This window comes from Corvus kubaryi, unplaced genomic scaffold (assembly GCF_017639235.1).
Source record: "Corvus kubaryi isolate FWS band 111438036 unplaced genomic scaffold, C.kubaryi_AGA036_p1.0 37341, whole genome shotgun sequence".
Taxonomy (NCBI): domain Eukaryota; kingdom Metazoa; phylum Chordata; class Aves; order Passeriformes; family Corvidae; genus Corvus; species Corvus kubaryi.
The window spans coordinates 801,666-818,985 of record NW_024581112.1 but is presented as its reverse complement, the minus strand read 5'-3'; the positions used below and the strand labels follow the sequence as shown (position 1 = coordinate 818,985).

The 17,320-nt window shown below is 63.4% G+C and overlaps 1 protein-coding gene across 1 annotated transcript; it reads left to right on the top strand.

Moving 5' to 3' along the window:
* The first annotated feature begins 975 nt into the window (after positions 1–975).
* INPPL1 (inositol polyphosphate phosphatase like 1) lies at positions 976–17,016 on the top strand. Its single transcript, XM_042031454.1, is given in 27 exon segments — positions 976–1,176; positions 6,284–6,347; positions 7,030–7,180; positions 7,265–7,610; positions 7,685–7,775; positions 7,983–8,072; positions 8,414–8,512; positions 8,698–8,848; positions 9,060–9,166; positions 9,418–9,520; positions 9,599–9,795; positions 10,157–10,274; positions 10,825–10,921; positions 11,013–11,151; positions 11,226–11,325; positions 11,409–11,497; positions 11,579–11,660; positions 11,754–11,843; positions 11,956–12,069; positions 12,182–12,270; positions 12,368–12,455; positions 12,548–12,703; positions 12,774–12,858; positions 13,239–13,388; positions 13,460–14,183; positions 14,275–14,393; positions 14,860–17,016. Coding segments are annotated over 27 exon segments (3,912 nt in total). The 5' UTR covers positions 976–994; the 3' UTR covers positions 14,951–17,016.
* Positions 17,017–17,320: the final 304 nt, after the last annotated feature.

Sequence of the window (17,320 nt, the reverse complement as noted above, 5' to 3'; positions counted from 1 at the left end):
GGGCCCATGGGGATGGGATCATTGAATGTGTCCCAGCACCTGACACAGCTCCGGGGATCACTGACACCGGGCATTACCTCACTGGTGCACAGGATGGGACTGGGAAAATTATGGGGAAAAAGGGGAGGACATCCCGGGGAGAGCATAGCTGTCAAGGGAGTTCTGCCGGTCCGGAGCCCAACCCAGGGGTCTCTTTCCCCACATGCTCCGTGATCCCAGCTGTGGGGTGGCACTGTCCCGATCCCTGGGCCATGGAGAAGTCCCCGGTTTTGACGGCGAAACCCGGTCGCGTCCCCCACTTTTTCAGCCCCTGGTCCCAGCCCGGCCCCAGGCCTGCCCCACCGCAGCCCCCCTTTCCCCAGTGCCCGGCTCCCTGCTACCCTCACACTGCCGGTGCCCCCGCCTCTCCCTTCGGTACGCCCCTGGGTGCCCCCAATCCCCCGCTGCTCCCCTGGTGTCCCTGTCTCTCCAAATGCTTCCCCCCTCCCTGGTGCGTCCCCCCCGGTGCTCCCCATCCTCCCCATTACTGCTGCCCGCTACCCGGTGCTCTCAGCCCCTCGGTGCCGCTGCCCCTCGATCGGACCTCCAGATGCCCCCCTGAACATCCTATTCATGGCCCCGGATCTGCCCCGGTGCCTCTCGCGGTGCGACCCCCAGGACCCCACCAATGCTCCCCCGTCACCTCACTGCTGCTCCCCCAAGCTCCGTCCTGCTGCTCCCCCAGGATCCCCCGCGGGTCCCCTCCGGTGCCCCTTCGACCCCCGCGGGTCTCCTCCCGCGACCGCCCCCCCGGTGGCCATCCCGGATCTCCCCGTGCGCCCCTGGGTACTTGGTCGGTGGCCCCCTGGGGGCCCCCGGTGCCCCCAACGCCCGAAGCCCCCGCGTGTCCCCTGGATGTCCCCGTTCCCCCACCTTTCCCCGCCCCGGAGCCCGCCCCCCGGGTCCCCCCTCCCCCTCAGAGCGCGGCCCCGCGGCGCGGCCCCGGCGGCGGAGCATGGCGGGCGCGGGGGGCGCGGGGGGCGCGGGAGGGGCAGCCCCGGTGCCGGTGCCCCCCTGGTACCACCGGGACCTGAGCCGGGCGGCGGCCGAGGAGCAGCTGGCGCGGGCCGGGCGGGACGGCAGCTTCCTGGTGCGGGACAGCGAGAGCGTGGCGGGGGCCTACGCGCTCTGCCTGCTGTGAGTGGGGTGCGGGCGGGGGGGTGCCGGGGGGACACCCACGAGGTACCGGGGGGGCATAGGGGGAGATCCGGGAGCGGCCATCGGGGGTGGCTGGAGGGGGGGGGGGCACCGGGAGGGGACCGGCTCGGGGCCGGGGGAGCTGTGGAGGCACGGGCAGGGTGTCGGGGGGAGGACCGGGGGCGACCCTGGGGGAGCAGCAGGGGGGAGTTTGGGGGAGCACCGGCGAGGTACCGCCGGAGCTTTGGGGGGGTCCCGGGAGAAACGGGGCGGGGGTACCGGGGGAGATCCGGGCGTAGGAGTGGAGTATTCAGGGGGGCACCGAAGAGGCCTCGGGGATGGTCCGAGGAGAGCAGGGGGTCGGGAGGGGAGCCGGGGGTGGGTCCTGGGCGAACAACGGGGAGGATCTGGAGGAGCACCAGCGAGGTACCAGGGGAGCACTGGGGCGTCATGGGGGGGTCACTTCAGGGAATCAGGGGAGCACTGGGGTACACAGGGCGGGTGTCCAGGGAAGCACTGGCAGGGGCCCGGGAAGAACAGTGGGAGAGGAACCGAGGGCGGGAGGGAGGGCTCCAAGGGAGCACTGGCAGGGGAAGCAGTAGGGATCACTAGAACGGATCCAGGGGAGCACGCAGGGAGCTTTGGGGGGGTAGCAACACCAAGAGGGCAGCAGGCAGAGGCAGGGACCCACCTGGGGTGATGCAGCGTCCATGGGGGTCACCAGTACTGTGGGGCTTGCTAGGAATTTGGAGAACTCGGTTGATAGGAATTTGGGTACAGGGAGACTGGAGCAGCTCTGGTCAGTGGGTGCTGGCAGGGCACAGACATGAGGAGACCTGGGGGTTCAGAGGGACCTGGGCACTTCTGGGACACAGGGCATCAGGGGAATGGCACCCACTCTGGCCTGGGTGTCCCGGGAGACCAGACACCAACAGATGGGGGGGTGCTGGAGGGGCTGGGGATCTCTGGGCACTGGGGGGATACTGGGCTGGTTCCAGGGGGGCTGTGACACCCACATTGCTACCATGGGGGTCTATGAGATGGGGGGCCTGGCCCCTCCCCCACACTCTTGGGGTTCCCGAGCCTACCCATGGCACTGGGGGGCCCCAGCTCCTGCCCTCATGTGTGGGGGTCCGCAACTTAGGGAGGGGGGACAGCTTTGTGCCCTTGAGTTGTGCCATGGGACTCCATGGCTCTCAGCTTGTGCCAGGTCTTGTGTGAGTGTTGACAGCCCTGGGGGTCCTGGAGTGCCTTTGCCTGGTGGTGCATCCCAGCACCCCACCATACCTGGGGCCTCTGGCAGCTCAGTGTGCTGGTGACGTTCCATGTGCTGGGGTGCTCCTGGGGAGCTCCCAGGGCATGCCACTGGCTTTGCTCGAGGCTGGCTACCTGTGCCAGCACCTGGACCTTGATGTGGTTGTGGAGTGGTGGTAAGGGCACCTCAACTCAAAGCTTTTCTGTGCCCTGAGAGCCTGTGGCAGAACTGGGAGTGCACTGTGAGCTGGCCTGCCCTGGCCTGGGGTTGCTGTGTGCTGGTGCCACATGCAGGTGTCAGGCATTCAGTCTGCATGGTGGCATGGTTGTTCTTGTCCATGGACAGTGGCAAATACAGTTTCCCAGCCACGTGGGCCCAGCATGGCTCTGGGCACTGGCTCCCCACCACAAAGCTGGGCTGGTGAGCAGCACCGGGCACAGCACTGGGAGAGCACGCGATTCTGGCACCTGATGGTGCCATGGGGCAGGAGGTCATTGTGGCACCAGTGTGGGTGACAGGGGGCTGCAGAGAGCATGGTGGTGCAGGTGCCTGGGTAAGGGGTGTCTCTCATTGATCCCCCGCGGGATCACTGCCTGGTGAGGAGGCCATGGATGCCACATGGCTGGGCTGTGGGATGGGACCATGCAGCATGGCAAAACCCGTCATGGGGATGTCAAGTTGAGAGGCTGCACTCCAATAAGGACTATTGGGAGTCCCTGGTAGTGTGATCTCACCAGGCACCCCCATTGCCAGTGAGTGGGTGGACAGGGCTGTGGGGCCATTGGCCCTGGCTATTGCTGGAGCCCTAAAAATAGCTGCAGGGTCAGGAGGAGGAAAGGGAACTGCAGCGGGATCCCGGCAGCGTCGGCTTCCTTTAACCCTCCCGCCGGTGCATCATGGCCTCACCGGGCTGGATGTGGCAAACCAGGCCCTCTCACTGTGCCCTCACCATGGCACACTGGGGTGTCTCACCGTGGCATACCGGGGTGTCTCACTTGTGGCCTCACTGTGGCATACTGGGGCATCACTGGAACCCACAGTGCTGTGGCAGTGGCACCACAGGGCATGCTGACATTGCCGGTTGGTGAGCAGTGCCAGCGGGGACAGTCCTGGTGTGGTGTCCCACAGGAGCATGGGGGCTGGAGCCTTCATCCTGGCTCACTGCCAGTTCATGGGGACACCAGTGCCAGGGTGCTGCCAGTGGGCATATGGTGTCCCCCTCGGCACAGTGCCCACACCTCCCTCTTGGTGGAGTAGGGTGGTAGGTGCCCCTCTGTGCGCCACAGGGCACTGGGGACATGGGGGTGCCTGCTGTGCTGTGGCAGGGTGCTGGCTGTGCGTCAGAGCTGACAGGGGAGTCCCGTTGCTCCTGCATAAAGGCTCTTTGTGTCCAAGCCCGGTGCTCTCTGGCCCCCCCGTCATGGCTCACCAAAATAGCAGCCACCAATGGTGCGGGACTAGGCAGCCAGGGGGGCCCTGTGCTGGGTGTCCCTCCAGCCCCCTGTTGGTTATCCATAGGGAACCCCTTGTCCTCCCCCACAGCTGAGGTTCCTTCTAGGGGTCCTGCTCCTTCCCCCTCCAATTTGGAGTTCTACATACTGGTGCTGTGCTGGGGTTCCTCTTGCACCCCCCATCGCACCTCCACTGGTGTTCCTGCTATGGAACATTAGGACTTCCCACAGAGACCCCTTATGCTACCTTCATTTGGGGCTGTCTCTTTGTGCCCCCCCATCCTACCAGCTGGGATTCTCCCACAGACTCCTTTGAGCTGGGAGCTCCTGATGCCCTTACCCAGCCCAGCAGGGTTTTCCATACAGGCCCCCCATAGTGGATTCCCATTCAGCTACCCTACCGCTTGGAGGGTTCCCTGTGGTCCCACCCCCCAGTGACCTCTGACTGGGCGTGGGGCACCTGGGAAGACCCCAACGGTGCTGGGGTGGGTCATACCTGCAGAGGAGGGAGGAAAAATGGGGTACCTGGCACTGCAGGGGTTGTGGTAGCACCAGGGGAGCTGGTGCTGTTGGGTGGTGGCAGGGTAACCAGAACTGTGGGGTGACACCAGGGGACCTGACACTGTGGGGTAGGATGTAGGGGCATGGCACCCTGTCCAGGCACAGCATGGGGGGACGGATGCTGCCTTGTCCCAGTCCTCCAGCCCTGTGTCAAGGTGCCACCGGGCCAGGGGGCACAGCAGCCGAGTGGACCAGTGGCTCTGGTGTGGTGACAGCCACCTCGATGCTCATGGTGACCTCTGTGGCCACAGGCCAGCTGAGAAGCCACCATCCCTGCTGACAGCACTGGAGTGGGGAGGTCTGGCAGTGCCGAGGCTCCCTGTCTCCTGGAGTCCCTGAGATGGGGACGGGTCCCAATCCTGCTTCTTGCAGCCCCTGATGTTGTCACCCCATCTCTTAGCGCTGCCCGTCACCCCTGCCCCGGGATCACGTCCCTGGTTCCTGTCAGCTTCCACTGGAAAATAAATTGTTTCCTGGCGTCCTGGCTGCCAGGTCCTGCCTGCTCCTGCCAGCTCCTGCCTGTGTGTCACGTTCCACTGTGGGGAACTGCGGAGACTGTTTTTAAAAATGGATGGTCGGGATGAAATTAAGCCAAATGAAGCAAACGTTGTATCTGAAAAACCGTTTATTGGTAACAAAAAGGAGAAGGAAAAGGAGTTGCCCAAACAAAAGAGGGCTAGAACAGACAGAAAAGAAGAAAGGAAAATGGAAAAGGAATAGGGGAGAGGGGAGAGAGAGAGAGGACAGAGAGGAAAAGAGGGTGTTACCCCCAGCGAGGCAGGGCAGTGCTGTCGGTGTCCAGGCGGCGGGGGGTGTGCACGCTGCCTGCTGGTGGCCGGGCTGGCTCTTAGCGGGCCTGCGCGGCTCCCGCGGCGACGGCGCCGGACACGCGGTGAGTGGGCACTGGGGACGGGAGGAGCAGGACCCCGGGCAGGGTCATGGCGACCGGCTGGATCGGGGCGGCAGGGCGGGCAGTGATCGGCGCGGCAGGGTTGGAAGCAGGCAGCCCAGGCAAGGACGCGGGGCGAAGTGGCAAGGCGGCGGTCAGGCACACAGGAAGGCAGGACAGGTGTGGGAGCGAGCTAGCGAGGGCAGGAGAGCCAGAAGGCAGGCGGAGGCCATGGCAAAGGAGGGAGTGAGCGGGAGCAGCGAGCAGGAGCAAGACCCAGCGAGCTGTGACGCAGTCGGTTTTTATACCCCTCTGGCCCTTCCCAAAGTCCACCCGAGGACAGGGAACCAACCTTTCTTTGCCGTCTGTTGGCAGAGACCTTTTCGTGACCTGATTGGAGAAGCCCCTCCACAGTATCTCCTGCTGCCTGCCTCATGGGAGGTGTTGCCAGGCGAAGTCCTCCCAGAGACCAAGGGTTCTTCTAGCTGCCTCCTGCACGTGGCACATGTGCACCTCTCCTCCACATGCCTCCGACAGCTATTGTTGAGGCATAACTAAAACTGAATTGGCTCCTCACACTGCGCCTGCCAGCTCCTGCCTGTGCTGTGAGCTGGGGACAGTGCCTCTGGCGCAGACAGGCAGTGTGGCCAGGGCAGCAATGGTGGGGTCAGAGCAAGTGGGGGAGTCCCTCTGGGACTCTCAGCACCTATCCAGGACTCCCAGTACCCATCCTGCACGCATTTTCCCATCGGTTTTCCATGGGTTTCCCTGTCAGCTCCTTGCATGCCATGGGGGATAGCGGTATTGGAGCTCCTCATTGTGAGTGCTGGTGAAGTAGGGGTCTGGCTGGACGAGTACTGGGCATCCCTTTGGGGCTGGTGGGGGCCATGCAGGCAGGTGGGGGGATGCCACCCAACCCCCAGCACCCTGATGCCCTCCCTGCTGCCACAGGTTCCAGAAACACGTCCACACCTACCGCATCCTGCCGGACGAGGAGGATTTCCTGGCTGTGCAGGTGGGCAGCGCAGGCATGGGACACCCTGTGGCTCACGGGCAGTGGGGGTCTCCAGCTCAGCAGTGCTCAGTGTTGACCTCATGCCGTGAGTTTGCCTGTCTCTCTGGCTGTGCTGGGCTCAGCCCTGGCCCAGTGCCACATGCGTGCCCGACTGTGCCGGATGGCTTGGCTGTGCTCGTCTTGGCTGGCTGTGGCACCGGGTATTTTTAGAGCAACAGAACCCTCTTTGTGCTGGCCAGGCGGGCAGGAAAAGCTGCTCCTGGGAGGGAGGAGGCCAAGGGATGGCTGCTGCCTGCACCCTGCCAGCCCACCTACCAGCCCTGCAGGCTCCATTGCACCAGGGCCTGCTCTCCACCGGGAGGCTGTGGGGTCAGCCCCCCATCCTGCATGGGGGCCCCTGCATGGAGGGGTTCCTGCACGGTGGCATCTCTGTGTGGGAGGATATCTTCATGGGAGTCTCTGCATGAGGGGGTCCCTGTGTGGGTGTCTCTTCATGGGAACATCCCTGCATGGTGGCAGCTCTGCATGAGGGGATCCTTGCAAGGTGTTATCCCTGCCTGGGGGTCCCTGCATGGTGGCATCCCTGGGTGGTGGGTTCCCTGCTTGGTGGTGTCTCCACCTGGGGGGTCCAGTGATGCTGGCTGCAGGCACTGATGGCCCCGGTGTCTCCACGTCCCCGCAGACGTCACAGGGGGTGCAGGTCCGGCGCTTCAAGACGCTCAGCGAGCTGATTGCCCTGTACCTGCAGCCCAACCAGGGGCTGGTCTGCACCCTGCTCTTCCCTGTCGAGAGGGAGAAAGAGAAGGAGACCGCGGAGGACAGGGACTACTCGGGTATGGCAGGGTGACATGGGTGGGTGAATAGGGTCCTGAGGCCCCTGGGGTGGTGGTGACTGGCCCCTTATTGCCCCGTTGCAGATGGAGAGGATGAGAAGCCGCCGTTGCCACCGCGCTCCGGCTCCACCAGTTTCTCTGGCAGCTCGGTGGGGCTCAGCCCCACTGGCCTGGGACCATCTGTGCCGGAGGGGCCAGTGGAGAGGTGAGGGTCTGTCTGTCTCCTGCCTGTGCCCTCTCTGTCCCCTGCTCCTCCCTGCTGGCTCTTACCCCCTGAGTGCTTTGTCTGTAGCACCAATGGGCTCAGCAGCATCTCCCACGAGTACCTGAAGGGCAGCTACACCCTGGACCTGGAGGCGGTGAAGGGAGGGGCTAACAGCCTCCCCCACCTCAACAAAACCCTCGTCACCTCCTGCAAACGGCTGCACAGGTGGGTGCTGGATGCTGGGGCAGATGGAGGGACAGCTGTGCCACCCACTGAGCTGGCTCCTCTTGCCCCTCCAGTGAGGTGGACAAGGTGTTGGCAGGGCTGGAGATCCTCTCCAAGGTGTTTGACCAGCAGAGCTCCCCCATGGTCTCCAAGATCCTGCAGCAGGTGAGGGGAGTATGGGGACACAGCAGTGGCAACCCCCCACCATGGTCTGCACCCACAGACCCCACCATGGGTGGTGGGAAAGCCTGTGGAGAAATACCCAGCATCCTACCCCATCCCAGGGACCCTGCCACTTGGGGTGGGGAGGGAGGATCTGTGGTGGTGTGGGGTTCACATCCCAGTGCTGGGGTGACCTGCTGGGGGTTCCAGACAGCAGGGCAGAGCGGAGAGCAGGAGCTGGAGAGCCTGGTGCTGAAACTCTCTGTGCTGAAAGATTTCCTGTCCTCCATCGAGAAGAAGGTGAGGCTGGGGATGCAGGAGTGGATGGCCTGATGAGGGTGTCCTGAGGGGTCTGGATGAACTGGAGGGGCTGTGGGGCTGAGGGCACTGGTGGGACTGGGGCAGCTGACAGGGATTGCTAGGCTGGTGGAGCTGGGGGTCTGGAGATGGGCTTGTGGGATTGAGGCACCAGAGGGACTGGGGAGGGCCACTGGAGCTGGTGCTGGTAGAGCTGAGGGGGCCATTGGTGCCCTGTGGACTGTGAGGGCTGGCGGGGCTTGGAACATTGGTGGGACTGGAGGGGTTGGTGGAGCTGGGGGGACTGGTGAACTCTTGGCTGACCCTGCTGGGGGCTCTGGCAGGCACTGAAAGCCCTGCAGGAGATGAGCTCGGCCACCCCCGCCACCAACCCCCAGCCCCTGTCCCGCAAGGCCAAGAGCATCCCAGTGCAGACATTTGAGGTGAGCCCTACCCTACCCTCTGCCCTGCCCAGTTTTGGAGTTTTGAGGGGATTTCGGCATCAGCTGAGTGCCTCTGGTGTGACACTGAGGGCACAGACTCCTAGGTGTCTCTGGGGGAGGTCAGATGCCAGATTGGGTGCTGGGGTCTCCCCTGTGTCCTCCCTCATCCCAGTGTCCCTTGGCAGGTGAAGCTGGATATCACCCTGGGAGACCTGACCAAGATTGGGAAGTCACAGAAGTACACGCTGAGCGTGGATGTGGAGGGGGGGAAGCTAGTGGTGCTGAAGAAGCAGAAGGACTCCCAGGAGGACTGGAACACCTTCACCCATGACAAGAGTGAGTGGGGAGGCATCTGGGGGGCCCCAGCACACGTGGAACTGCCTTTGTGCTGGGGAGCATCCCTGTGGGGCTCGGTGGGCTGGAATCTGGGGGATTTCCTCATGCCGGGGGTGTTCCCATCCTGGGGGTCCCCCAAAGCATGGACTGGGGGGGTTGCAGCACCCAGCTGGCACCCAGCACCCTCCCAGTTCTTGCCACTCCTTGCCAGTCCGGCAGCTGATCAAGTCGCAGCGGGTGCAGAACAAACTGGGCATCGTTTTTGAGAAGGAAAAGGATAAAACGCAACGGAAAGACTTCGTTTTTGTCAGTGCCCGGGTGGGTAATGCTCAGCTGGGGGTGGCAGGGCACAAGGGGTCCCTTGTGGGGATGGGGTGGGGCAGGATCTAACCCCTGGGCCCTGGTAAGGCTTGGGGACAGGCGCTGGGTACTGGTGCCTGATGGCTGGGTGATGTCCCTGAGGCAATCCTCCATGCCCTGAAGATGCCAAGTTTGGCTGAGCCAAAGCAGGGGGGCTGGAGAGGGTTGTGGGTAGCCCCTCTGCCCCCCCTCACTGCCCCCTCCTGCAGAAGCGCGAGGCCTTTTGCCAGCTCCTGCAGCTGATGAAGAACAAGCATTCTCACCAGGATGAGCCTGACATGATCTCTGTCTTCATTGGCACCTGGAACATGGGTGAGCGGGGTCGGGGGCGGCCCACAGTGGGGTGTCAAGGCCCTGGGGTCCCCCCTAACTGTGCTGTACCCCCTGCAGGCAGCGTTCCCCCCCCGAAGAACATCACTTCGTGGATCACCTCCAAGGGGTTGGGCAAGACCCTGGATGAGGTGACGATGGCCATACCGCATGACATCTACGTCTTTGGCACCCAGGAGAATTCCCTGGGGGACAAGGAGTGGGTGGACTTTCTGCGCACTGTCCTCAAGGACTTCACAGAGGTTGAATACCGCCCGGTAAGAACCAGGGGGTCCAGGGGACCCTGGGGGCTGTGGGTGCAGGCACCGGTGGGTGGTGGAGGTGTGTGATGCTCAGTGTCCCGGGGTTCGCTGTGCTCTGGCTCTGTGACACTGGCTGTTTGGGGGTGCTCTCGTGGTGCTGGGTGGCTGTGGGTGCTCCAGGTCTGCTGACACCAGGTATTTTGGGGTGCTCTCCTGGTGCTGGGTAGCTGTGGATACTGGTTGATGGTGGTGGGATTCCCTGGGGAACAGCCTTTGGTGGGAGAGGCTGGGATGAACCAGTAATGAGCATCCACTGTGGATGCACCAGAGGCCCCAGCACATGCTGGCAGGGGGCTGAGGGTGCTGGCACCCACAGGTGGCCATGCAGTCCCTGTGGAACATCAAGGTGGTGGTGCTGGTGAAGCCAGAGCATGAGAACCGCATCAGCCACGTCAGCACCTCCAGCGTCAAGACAGGGATCGCCAACACCTTGGGTAGGGGCACAGCAGGGCCTAGAGGGACACAGGGAGTGTGCACTGCACTGGGGGGGTCCTGGGGTATCTGCCTCGTGGGGGGGTTCTGTTGTTGCATGTGTTGCATGAGGAGGAGTCTCAGCATGTGTACCTTGCATGATGAGGAGTCCTGGTATGTGGGCATTGCATGGGGAGGGGTCCCAGTGTGTGTGTTGCACAAGGAGGGGTCTTGTTGATGCACAGGGAGGGGTCCCAGAGCACGTGTGTTGCATGAGGAGGGGTTTGTGTGTGTGTCTCACGAGGAGGGCTTTATGTGCAGCGCACAGGGAAGGCTCTGGGAACGTTTGTGTTGCATGAGGAGGCTGTGCATGAGTGTGCTTGACACGAGGGGGACTCTGGGGGGCTGTTTCGTGAGGAAGGCTCTGGGTGTGTGCCAGGCTGCACATGCTCGTGCTGGCTGGCCAGGTGGGGACTGTGCCCCATCACCGCGACCTGGAGCCGGCTGGGTGCCCATCCCTGAGGGAGGATCAGGGGTTGCCTGATCCCATCCCATGTCCCCATTTCCTCACAGGGAACAAAGGCGCTGTGGGTGTCTCCTTCATGTTCAATGGCACCTCCTTTGGCTTTGTCAACTGCCACCTGACCTCCGGCAATGAGAAGACTGCACGGTGAGCACCCCCACGCTGGGCTGGGCCAGGAGAGGGCTGTTGCCCCTGTCCCCATGTCTGTGATACGCTATCCCTGTGTCCTGTGCTTCAGGAGGAACCAGAACTACCTGGACATCCTGCGCCTGCTCTCACTGGGGGATAAGCAGCTGAGCTCCTTTGACATCTCCCTTCGCTTCACCCACCTCTTCTGGTTCGGGGACCTCAATTACCGCCTAGACATGGACATCCAGGTCTGGGAAAGGGGGTGGGGGTGGGGGTGTCAGGGTCTCCTTCCCAGCCCAGTGCCAGCCCCTCTGTCCTGCAGGAGATCCTCAACTACATCAGCCGCAAGGAGCTGGAGCCGCTGCTGAAGGTGGACCAGCTCAACCTGGAGAAGGAGAAGCACAAAGTGTTCCTGCGCTTCGGTGAGGACTAGGGGGGCTCCAAGACGGTCTGGGGGTGCAGCCCCTGCTGTTGGGACTGTCCTGACCCACTGCTGTCCCTGCAGGTGAGGAGGAGATCACCTTCCCCCCAACATACCGCTATGAGCGAGGCTCCCGGGACACCTATGTCTGGCACAAGCAGAAGCCCACGGGGGTAGGTGCTGGGGCAGGGGGAGTCAGGGGAGTGGAGGACACCCCAATCTGAACCCCCCCCCCCCCCCCCCCCCCCCGCCAGGTGCGTACCAACGTGCCATCCTGGTGCGACCGCATCCTCTGGAAGTCTTACCCTGAGACTCACGTCAACTGCAATGCTTACGGTGAGCAGTGTTACCACCCCCAGCACCCTCCTCCCTGTTCTGGGGACAGTCCCCCTTCCATCCTGACTGCTTCCCCATCTGCACTGGCTGCAGGGTGCACAGATGACATTGTCACCAGTGACCACTCGCCCGTCTTCGGCTCCTTTGAAGTAGGAGTGACATCCCAGTTCGTTTCCAAGAAAGGTGCCTATGCCCATGGGGATACTTTGCTGTCCCCCCACCCCTCCATGGTCCAACCTCTCCCTCTAAGTGGGGAGGTCCCAGGGGGATTCCAATGCCTTGCTTCTCCATGGAGGGCTTTCCAAGTCCTCAGAGCAGGCATACATCGAGTTTGAGAGCATAGAGGCCATTGTGAAGACATCCAGTCGTACCAAGTTTTTCATCGAGTTCTATTCTACTTGCCTGGAAGGTGAGGGCTGGGATAGCAGTGGGAGGTTCCAAAGGGCTTGAGAGGGGTCCCAGGAAGCTCATGGGGTCCTGGGAGGCTGATGTGGTGATGCCATCTCCCTCTACCACCACAGAGTTCAAGAAGAGCTTCGAGAACGACAGCCAGAGCAGTGACAACATCAACTTCCTCAAGGTGCAGTGGTCTTCCCGGCAGCTGCCCACGGTGAGGAGGGGCTGGGGGCTGACAGGGTGGGTGCTGGGGAAAGCTGCAGGCAGGGAGACCCCCACTCAGTGCCAGCACCCCATCCCCTTGGCCACAGCTGAAGCCCATCCTCTCCGAGATTGAGTACCTGCAGGACCAGCACCTCCTGCTCACTGTCAAATCCCTTGACGGTTACGAGTCCTACGGTGAGTGTCCACTCCAGCACCCCCTAGCATTGCCCCATCACCAGGGGGTCTGTGGGGTGCAGATGCCCAACTTCCCCCACTGTCACCCCCAGGGGAGTGTGTCATTGCCCTGAAGTCGATGATTGGCAGCACAGCGCAGCAGTTCCTCACCTACCTGTCCCACCGCGGTGAGGAGACAGGCAACATCCGTGGCTCCATGAAGGTCCGGGTGCCCACGGAGCGCCTGGGCACCCGCGAGAGGCTCTATGGTGAGGACCCCTCACCCTAGGGGGGATGGTGGGGACAGGACTCCACTGCTGAGCCCCTGTCCCCTGGCAGAGTGGATCAGCGTCGATAAGGATGAGACGACAGCCAGCAAAGGGAAGGTGCCGCCAGGTGCCAGGGCCACCCAGGACTATGCCAAGTATGGGGGACAGGGCTCGGCAGGGTGGGGGGCACCGGTTCCTGTGGGCCAGGAGGTCTCAGGGATTCACCTGAGCACAGGTACTGCTCAGAGCATTCCTCTGGGTTGGTGTGTGGGATGTGACTGGGGACAGTCCAGGTGTCACTTCTGTGCCATACAGGGCAGGGATGGGGCTCTCAGCCTCCGAATGTGGCGCTGGCTGTGTTTTGGTGACTGAACCCTGTGCTGAAGGGCTGAGCCCCATCCTGGGCATCTGAGCCCTGACTTGGGCTGCTGAGACTCATTCCACGGGGTCTGAACCTTGTCCTGGGTGTCCTCGGGGTCTGAACCCATTGCGGAGGTTCAAGCCCCATGGGCCACCCAACACCTCCTGTTGCCAGGTCTGCAGGGCGGAAGCCCACCAGTGCTGAGCCCCCCACCACCACTCTGGCAAAGCTCCCAGAGGAGCCTGAGAAGAGCAGCACTGCAGCAGCGCCGCGGCCCCCTGCTGCACACCGCGGCCCCCCCAGGGATGAGGCTACCCCAAGCCGGTGAGGGAGTATGGGCAGGGCTAGGGAGGGGGAGCGGTCTGGGGGTGCCATGCTCACCCCTGTGCCCGCAGGTCCAAGGCGGAGGCAGTGCCAGAGCTGTCAGGGGGTCCCCTGAAGAACAGCTTCAACAACCCAGCATACTACGTGCTGGAGGGCGTCCCCCACCAGCTGCTGGTGCCGGGGGACCCTGGCAAGCCCCCCAAGGCCAAGGTGCAGCTGGCAGTGCCGGAGCGCTGCCGGTGCCCCTCGGCAAGCCGGGGTGGCGAGAGTGATGAGGAAGAGGACCTTGGCACCCTCAACCTGCCGCCGCCGGATTTTCCCCCGCCGCCACTGCCGCGGGAGCTGGAGCTCCCCCCAAACACCTTCTTTGGCATCCCCAAGGAGCTGCCAGTGTCCACTGGGTGTGAGGACCCCAAATCCCACCCTCCTGCCTTTGGAGAGGCTCCCCTACCCAAGCTGCACCCCCGGCCACCCCCAGCCGCCAGGGCTGGATTTGGGATGGAGGGGGCTGGTGGGACGCCTGTTACCGGGGGGCTGCCTGCAGTTGGGGGCCTGCCCACTCCCGGGGGGCTGCCAGGAGGGCTGCTGGATGACCGTTCCTGCTCCGTGCTGCAGATGGCCAAGACGCTGAGTGAGGTGGACTACGGGGGTGGGAAGGGGAGAGTGGTCCCCCCACCGCCACTGCTGGCCAAGGGGGGGCTGCCTCCCCGTTGCCTGCACCCCGACTATGGCCGCCCCCTTGCCTTCCCTCCCCACTCCATCCAGGAGAGCATCCAGGAGGACCTTGCTGAGGAGGTGGGTGATAACAGGGTGGGCAGGGGTCCTCAGCACCTCAGCTGGGGCTCCCTTTTGGGGGCCCCATGGTGCTGAGGCTGTTGGGGTGCAGGCGCTGGGCCGTGGTGTGGGCGCCGTGCCCGGTGTGGGCGAGTGGCTGCGGGCGCTGGGGCTGGAGCGGTACGAGGAGGGGCTGGTGCACAATGGCTGGGATGACCTGGAGTTCCTCAGGTGAGCAGCCCCCCAAAACGGTGGGGAGGGACCCCCACCCACTCCCACCACCAGCCTGGCCAACCTAGCGGGTCTGTGTCTTCCCCAGGGTGTCAGTGATGCCTGGGTTCTGGGGAGGTCCGTGGGGGTGCTGCCCTTGATGGTCCCCACTGTCCCTGGGGGTTCCCCACTACCCGCTGAGGGTCCCTGCTTCCCCTGGAGGTCCCAACTGCCCCCAAAGGTTCTGTGCTGCCCTGAGGGGGGCCCCATTGCTCTCAGGGGTCCCAGCTGCCCCAAGGTGCCCTTTGTCTCTAGGGATCCGCACTGCCCCCTGAGGGTCACAAAACGCCACAGCAGGGACAGGATGGAGCCTGAGGGGGCACCCAGCAACCCAAGTGGGGGCTCTGACACCCCCAGGTGGGGACCCCACCCGAGGCTGGGGTGCCCCTCGGGAGCAGAGAGCCCCACATTTGTGTCTCATTCCCAGTGACATCACAGAGGAGGACCTGGAGGAGGCTGGAGTGCTGGAGCCTGGCCACAAGCGCGTCCTTCTGGAGAGCCTCCAGCTCCGCAAGTAGCTGCCACCACACGTCCAGCATCCCGTGCATCCCATGGCCCAGCATCCCAAACCCTGCAGCCATGCATCCCAGACCTTGCAGTCCTGTGTCCTGCGGCCCAGCATCCTGCGTCCCACAGATGCACATCCTGGATCCCGTGGCTGTGCATTCTGCATCCTGCTGCCACATATCCCGGACCCTGTGGCCCAGCATCCTGCAGCCGTGCATCCCGGATCCTGCGGTTGTGCATCCCAGATCCCTCAGATCCTGTGGCCATGTGTCCGCAGCCCAGTATCCTGCGGCCACATATCCTGGGCCCCATGGATATGCATCCCAGATCCTGCAGCCGTGCATCCTGCAGCTGAGGATCCTTCATCCCACAGTCCGACATCCTGCATACATTCATCCCACCATCACCAGCAGCCAGTGGAAGCCCCCGGACCTCCACAGCCCACCCCCCACCCTGGATGTGGGGTAATGGCGTGGGAAGGGGGCATGGGGGGACAGCAGGGTGGTGGGTCCTGGTCAGATAATTTCACATGAGGGTTCCTACAGGGTGCCCTCATATTTAAGTTATTTTTTATTTATTGGGAGAAGGGATAGGGGAGGGGGTGTTTGAGGGTAACCCTGGGATCCTGGCTCCCCCCATGGCCCCTCACAGCTAGAAGGAGGAAGCTCTGAGCAAAGTCGTGTCTCAACCCAAGTGCCTTCATGATGCCTGGGATGGGATGGGATGGGATGGGATGGGATGGGATAGCTCAGCCTGCCCCCATGGACAACACTAGTCAGAGCTCAGAGTCCCCATCCCCACCTCTAAGGATCTTGTTCCCACCCTGAACGTCCCATCCCCACTGTGAGGGTTCCTGTCTCCACCCTGGGCATCCCTGTCCCCACCCCAGGGCACCTATCCCCCCGAGGGTCCCTGTTCCCAACGTGGATGTCTCACTCCCACCCTGGAAGGTGGCACCAGGGGGTGCCTGTCACCATCCCTGGGGGTCCCATCCCCCTGCTGTAGGTCCCTGTCCCAATTCTGTAGGATCCTGTCCCCACCCTGCACATTCTCTTTGCACATCAGGAGTTCTACCCTCACCCTGATGATCCCCATCCCTACCCTGGATGTACTGTCCCCATCCCTGGGAGTTCCTGTCCTCACCCCATAGGTCCCTGCCCCTACCTCCGGGGGTTCCATCTCCAGCCCAGGTGTCCCTGTCCCCACCACAGGGGTCCCTGTCGCCAGTCCTGGGAGTCCCATCCCCACCATGGGGATGGGACCTGCCCTAGGGGTGCCTGTCCCACATCCCTGAGGGTCCTGTTCCCACCCTGGGGGTCCTGTCCCCACCTTGGGGGTGCTGCTCCCATCCCCAGGGGTCCCACCACCACCCTGAGGGTCCATCCCACCCAGAGGTTCTGTCCCCAGGGCTCCTATCTTCCCCATACTGGGGATTCCGTCCCCACCTGGGTGGGTGTTGTCCCCACCCCCGGGGTCCCTGTCCCCACCACAGGGGTCCCATTCCTGTGTGGTGGGGTCCCCATCCCCACTCTGGGAGTGCCTGTCCCTGTGCTGGGAGTCCCATCCCCAGCCCAGGAATCCTGCCAGAGCAGAGCCAGATCAGTGCCTTCCCCCAGAGCCCACCCCACACCACCAGTGCCTCCGGGGCATACCCCCATTCCCACCCAGTTTGCCCATTAGGTACTTGCTGGGTCCATCCCCCCGGGGTTTGTGTTGCCCTTGGGGGCAGCAGGGCTGGCAGCCGGGTCCTCTTGTGGGTGCTCAGCCCCCAGCCTTGCCAAGTGTCCTTCTGGGAGGGCCCCCAGGGTGGGGGTCCTCCCACCGTGCCTTCCCCACTGGGATGCCCCCCCCCCAGGCTCTCCCTGTCCCCAGGGGGGATGGGGGGGATGCTACCCCACACCCCACATCCCCCCACTCCGGCTGAGATGAAGGATGGGCCAGGCCCCCCTGGCATCCCCCAGCGTCCCCCCTCTGTTTGTAACTGGGGTGTTCGGTGTGAACTTCCCCCACTAAACCCCCATCTTGTTGTGCCCAGTGTTTGGTAAATCTGGAGTGATTTTTGTCATGTTTCTTGCAATGGGTGTGATGGAGCTCTCAGTGTGGGGAGGCGGGGAAAGGTCTGGGGAGGGGGGGCAAGATGGGGAACCAGGGTGAAGAACTGCGTCCCAGCATGATCTGTGACCCTCCCCAGCTGGCTGTACTGGTCCCAGCAAGGTGGGGACCAGGTCCTTTGTCTCCTTGCCCACCTTGTGTACCTCAGACTGCTCCCCCAATAGCCTCGCATGCTTCTTGTCCCCATCCCAATGCCCCCAAGACCTTGTTCATCATCACCGCCCAAAAGGTCTTTAGAGGCCAGGGGCCTGTGTGGGGCATCCCTCTCC